The sequence below is a fragment of the Ooceraea biroi genome, chromosome 1 (genome assembly GCF_003672135.1).
Source record: "Ooceraea biroi isolate clonal line C1 chromosome 1, Obir_v5.4, whole genome shotgun sequence".
In the NCBI taxonomy this organism is placed as follows: Eukaryota; Metazoa; Arthropoda; class Insecta; order Hymenoptera; family Formicidae; genus Ooceraea; species Ooceraea biroi.
The window spans coordinates 19,147,227-19,153,534 of NC_039506.1; the positions used below are offsets into that span (position 1 = coordinate 19,147,227).

At 39.3% G+C, this 6,308-nt stretch overlaps 1 protein-coding gene across 1 annotated transcript; it reads left to right on the forward strand.

Annotated features, from left to right (window-relative positions):
* Positions 1-3,723: 3,723 nt before the first annotated feature.
* On the forward strand, positions 3,724-5,806 carry LOC105277994 (DTW domain-containing protein 1). Its single transcript, XM_011336765.2, has 4 exons — positions 3,724-4,531; positions 4,651-4,791; positions 4,871-5,054; positions 5,266-5,806. The coding sequence occupies exons 1-4, from the start codon at positions 4,301-4,303 to the stop codon at positions 5,616-5,618; spliced, it is 909 nt and encodes a 302-aa protein (XP_011335067.1). The 5' UTR covers positions 3,724-4,300; the 3' UTR covers positions 5,619-5,806.
* Positions 5,807-6,308: the final 502 nt, after the last annotated feature.

Genomic DNA, 6,308 nt, shown 5'->3' on the forward strand with positions numbered 1-6,308 from the left:
TATCATTAATATAATGTATTATTTTTCTCACCAAGTAACAAAATGAAATTGAGACTAATAATTTGAAAAAATATTTACAAGAATACATGACCACCCGGGCACGCCATTATATATAATTTATATATAAATAAACACTCGACAGTATACAAACTATATAAATAAATAAAAAGTTTACAAATGTTAAATGTATATGTTTATGTCTCATTATATACGTATACCTCCAAAATATAATAAAACATAATAAATCATTATTTACATAATAATTTATTATTTATATAATAAAAAAATATAATGCAAACACAAAGAAACAAAAATCCGAAGAAAAAAAATTATCACAACTCGGTCTCGAACCCAACTTGCGCGGATGGCAAAATACGAGTCTCGCGCTTAGCCACTAGACTACCACGCTTCACGCCGAATTATAGCTATTCATGGTACTTTCCTTACCGCTGGAAAATGCTCATTTTAAAGCCTATTACACAATGCAAAGGAACAGGCAACAGGAACAGGGAATAGCCAATCGCGTTGCTCGATTTGGTCATCCGTACTCAAATCGCGTTAAGGCTCGGACACAATGAAAGGAATAAGGAACACAGAATTGGACATAAGGATTTCGACCAATAGAAAACCACGCATGCATCACCAGTTCACGCATGCATGGCTTTTCATTGGTCGAAATTCTTACGTCCAATTCTGTGTTCCTTATTCCTTTCATTGTGTCTGAGCCTTAACGCGATTGGTTATTCCCTGTTCCTTTGCATTGTGTAATAGGCTTTAGATGTAAATTTCTCCGAAACTAAGGCCGGATCTGCAATAGGTGTAGTAAGCTTTAAGCCGTAAGAAATTGACCAATCTCAGTGGAATATGAGGAGAAAGATCGGCTGTGATTGATCAATTTCTTACGACTTGAGGCTTACTACACCTATTGTAGATCCGGGCTAAGGCTCATACACCCAAACCCTATTTTTACCTTCCCTTTCGAACGCACTATGACTCGACTCATAACTAGTAAGCCGGCCTTATGTGTATACCACCAATTCTCTGTTTAAGACTAAATTATGATAATAAAATAAAATACGAAAAAAACAATCTCTGTTTGGAAACAATTAATTCATTTTGTTTCGCGTTGCTATTTTTATTTTCTTATTTCTGACAGTTGCGCGCGCGCGCGCACAGAAAGGGTCAGATCCATGCTACGTCCATGTCGTTGACGCCTAGAGCGAGAACGTATTATAGACACTATTAACAAACTTTGGGCCTTTTTAGAACAAGAACGGCTCATAGGATTGACTTGTTGCAATGGTAACTTTCGATCAGCATCACTTCAAGTACAAAATGGCAAAGTTTCAGCCAATTTCACCGAAAGCCATTTTTCATAAGGTTTGTGCGGGGTCCTTTCTTGTTCTTTATGAAAACATTAAAAATCTTATCAGTTTTGCTTTCCGGATTAAAATTGTAGCTTTTGTCAGTTTGGTTCTGATTTTTGCCGAATGCTTCGTGAACATTTCAATTTACTTCATCAAGAGGCGAGAAGTAACCTGATATCAGGTTAATGTTACGAAATCAAATCGGAACCAAAATGATAAAAGTGCGGTTTTAATCCAAAAACCAGAAATATTGGGTCATTAAGTATGAAACTTTACAAATAGAACATAAACTTTTGCATTTTTGGCACATGGACATGATTTATTTATTTTCAATCGAAGTATGCGCCCATGTTATTTACACACTTCTGCCATTTTAGTGGTAGTTGGTCTATGCCTCTACTATAGAAGCCAGGAGTACGGGAATCGATGAGGTCGCGGAAGGCTGTTTCGACTGCCTGTTGAGAATTGAACAATTTTCCCACCAACAAGTTGTCCAAATTCCGGAAGAAGTGATAGTCGGTAGGTGATAGATCTGGTGAATATGGTGGATGACGGAGAGTTTCCAATTCCAACTCCCGTAGCTTTGCCACGGTCAGTCGTGCAGTGTGCGGTCGAGCATTATCATGCAACAGGATTGGCATTGACCGATTGACCAATTTCGGTTGTTTAATAGCAAGTTGTTGCATCATTTCGTCCAGTTACTTGCAATATACTTCAGCCGTTATCGATGTACCAGGTTTCATAAAGTTGTAGTAGATAACACCTGACCTGGACCACCAAACAGTCACCATAAGCTTCTTCTGTGTAATGTTGGGTTTCGCGTGATGTCTCGGTGGTTCATCAGCGTTCAACCACTGATGTGAGCGTTTACGATTGTCGTAGAGTACCCACTTTTCATCGCAGGTCACAATTCGATTAAAAAAAGATTCATTTTTGTGACGGGAAAGCAAAGAAAGGGAAGCCTCTAGACGTTGCGCCTGCTGCGCATCGGTCGATTCGTGTGGGACCCATTTGTCCAACTTCTTTATCTTACCAATTGCAGCTAAATGAACAATATGGTGGGTATGGAAACATTGAATATCGATGCCAATTCACGTGTACTTTGAGATGGATCGGACTCTACTACGGCTCTCAAGTGATCATTATCCACCTTCGTCTTTGGTCTTCCACGTGGCTCATTAGCGAGGCTGAAATCTCCATCTTTGAAGTTTTTGAACCAATTGCCCACCGTTGCTTTAGTAGTTGAACCTTCACCAAATACAGCGTTGATATTACGAGCTGTCTCCGACACTGTGGTTCCACGGCGGAACTCATATTCATAAATCACACGAATTTTGGACTTTTCCATAGTTCTATAAAAAAGAATCCACCAATAAAACTAATGAAGATATTTGAACAAACAAATATGACATTTGAAGAGCGAACATACATCTATCACACTAACCTAACCTGATACTGACGTCTGGCGCCAAATTTGAGATAACAAATGTTAAAGATGGCGCTTTTACATTTGTAAAGTTTCATACTTAATGACCCAATATAATAGTGACCAGCGCGAATAAAGCTTTAAATTTTCGATTAAAACCTTTTACAAGGTACAATAAGAAATTTATCATTTTATATAATTATTATAAATGTTATAAATATTTAAATTTATGATAAGAAATTTAAATATTTATGATACATTGTTTGAGAATATTATATTACGAATAAATTATTTTTCTTATCTATTTCGCTTCAGCTATCTTGCCGTAATAATTGATGTAATAACAGTCATAATACAAAAACATATGTTAGAAGGAGGAAGATATGGAAGATATGAACTTCCAACGACAACTGTTTTTCTTTACGCTAAAACTGCGTAACCGTAGAAATACAAGCACATATTATGCAGTGCATATTAATTTCTAGATTATGCAAAATAAAATACATGTCTATTTAGGTATCACAAAATATTCAGGATGATTCCATGCAGTTAATTTTTTATCAAAAATAATATCTCATATGCACACATAAATATGCAGATAATAATATACATATTGTAAATACATATATGATGTTTTTAGTATATCCTAAAACAAAAAATGTCAAACATGTCAACTCTACATTACACATTCTCAATTGTAACTACAGTACGGACACATCAAATTTTAATGATAAATAATTGTGACTAAATAGTTGTACCGGCGAAAAATGAGGACGCTGCACATCAGCGACTTTATAGAGATTATTAGATCGCCGACTATTCTCATTTTAGTTTTTTGATGATAATATAATTAGCAAAAATATAATATATGCAATATTTTAATATATTTTAATATAATATATGTAATCTGTAGTTTATTAAATTTTGCTCAGTCATATTTTCTCTTTCTCAATATTATTATTTTCTTTACTATCTGTGCACATTGCATCGTGATTTAATATATTATTAGGTCAATCAAAGAGATTGGTTCGATTTTTTCGTAAAATTTTACTGTATTGCATTCATTAGAAACAAATTATTCAACCAAGTACTCACAATCGTCGTTATCTATAATCGATGTTCATGATATTTATTATCCGTGATAGTTATATCAGTTTACGCTGTTTACGGTCAATCCACTGCCATCTATGCGACACAGATCAGCTGACTATCGGTCAGTTAATCAGAGTTGCAGTCGGTAATCCATTTCTCGTAGTAATGTAGTAAAAAATTGGGACAGTCGTTAGGATTCACCCTGTGTGTTCGTGTTTGCCGAGTTAACCTTGCGAACTCGCACTGATCCGTCTCTACGACGTAGCGACAAGTGGCATTCGTTTGCCGATGTTGTTCGTGTTGGGTCATATTTTGCACGTTCTCTTGTTCTCCAGTAGACAGATAAATAGCTAGCCCGTTATCAGTAAATAAATTATTAAGTAGTCACTGTTTTCGTATAAAAATTATCGCAAGTATGGAGGAGCGCAACGGTGCCGGTAACGGCAGCGAGGAGAAATTATCGAAGTCCGAGGAGCAAGCGGCGATCGACCGAATGCCCTTCCAGAACTACAGAATCGCCGATACCGAGATCCTGAAGACGATCGAGGGCAGAACATGTTGCGAGTCCTGTCGCAAATCGCGGAAGTATTTCTGCTACACCTGTTGCACGCCCGTGATCGATCGGAGATACTTCCCGCGAGTAAAGGTATCGATCGCGATCAGATTTCATCTCCCGATCCGTGTCAAGTCAAAATGCACCCCCGTTTTTGCGATTTGTTCTTTCGTCCTTGTTTCTTGCTGGATCGTTGTTTATTGTACTTTCAGCTACCGATCAAGATCGATATCATTAAGCACCCTAACGAAGTGGACGGCAAGAGCACGGCGATCCACGCGGCGATACTCGCGCCGGACGATGTGACGATCTACAGGTATCCAGAGTTCCCGAAGACGCTGAACAAAGAGGAAGTATGACAATAACGATCTACCTCCGATTCTGTGATTCTTGGAAATAATCCCTTTTATCTTGAGAGAAGTCATCCCTCAGACTATTCTGATCTTCCCTAGCAAAGATGCGTCTTCCATAGAGGCTCTTTTTGCGGAAAGCGTGAAGGAGGGTGATACTTCAGTGGAGAGGGACCTCCAAGCCGAGTTTCCTGTAAAGCGAGCAATTTTTATTGACAGTACGTGGCAGCAGACCAAACAAATATACAGGGACAAAAGATTCAGAGGTGCGCGATGAGCATTGCATTTCCTATTTTTTTTACAATTATCATACAAAACTCTTTTGTACGAGTGTTACATGTAGGGAGTTTGAGATCTCGTGCACTATTCATTGACAGTATATTCTCGGGATCAACATCGCACATTATTGTTGATGTTAATGAATGGTGCGTGCAAAATCTGGAGCACCTATACCTATACAAAGATTGATTTCTGCAGGAATACGCTGCGTTATCTTGAAATCAAGGATCTCTCAGTTCTGGCGGCACCAGAAGAAGAGTCCGAGGTGGTATCTGGCGACGATCGAAGCGATTCATCAGTTCCTGGTAGAATTGCATTCGTGTGTCTTTGGTAGAGTGGAAGGATATGCCACTGATTTGGGCAGTGCAGTGTCCAACGGAGAACGAGACTCTGTGGCCAACGATGAAAGAGCGAACGGATGCACGGAAGTGGACCGCAGATATAACGGGCAATATGACAATCTCTTGTACTTTTTTAAATACATGTACTATGAGATCCATACCATGTACAATCACGACGATCTACTGGCGTACAAAAGGCCGCTCACGTAACTATTTTCTTACTTGCTAACGTACGAATCTTTCGGATGGAGACTGCTTGACTGTGGCAGCCGTGCAGCTGTCACATTATCTCTGTACAAACTGTAATTTATAAGATCTATTCTAAATTAAGACACATTGTAATTGTGTACTAAAAACATAGGAGGGACAAGTTTAATTAAACGCACTTGCACCGACTAGAAGTTCATCCGTATTTAACAAAACAGTACATCAACGGTGTCTCGAAACACTTTTCTTTCAAATTGCATGAAAAGTTAAACAGTCTTGGTTTCTCTATTTCCTAAATAGACACATGACAACTTAAACTTCCCAGATCTCAGATGTCCTGGTGCTTCTGATTTTTTTCAGCTTGGTAATTTTATGACCAATAAATCACGCGTGTATTTCGTATCGTTCGAAGAACGGATAGTTAAAAGTACTTAAAATCCGTTAAACCATCACTTCCCCGTGCGACCGTAATCTTTGTTTATTTTCGTATGGCGCGCGGAAGAGGGGGGCAGCGATTGGGCGGGGGGACGCGCGGCACGCGGAACGTTCCTAAACACTGGGGAGGCGGCACGGCGGCGCAACGCGGCGCGAGCAGCAGCGCGACCTGACGTCACTACGTGCAGGCAGCCAGCCAGCCATCCAGCGCGCGCTTCACCCCGGTCGTCCCTCGCGCACCGCCGCGCGCGCCGTGCC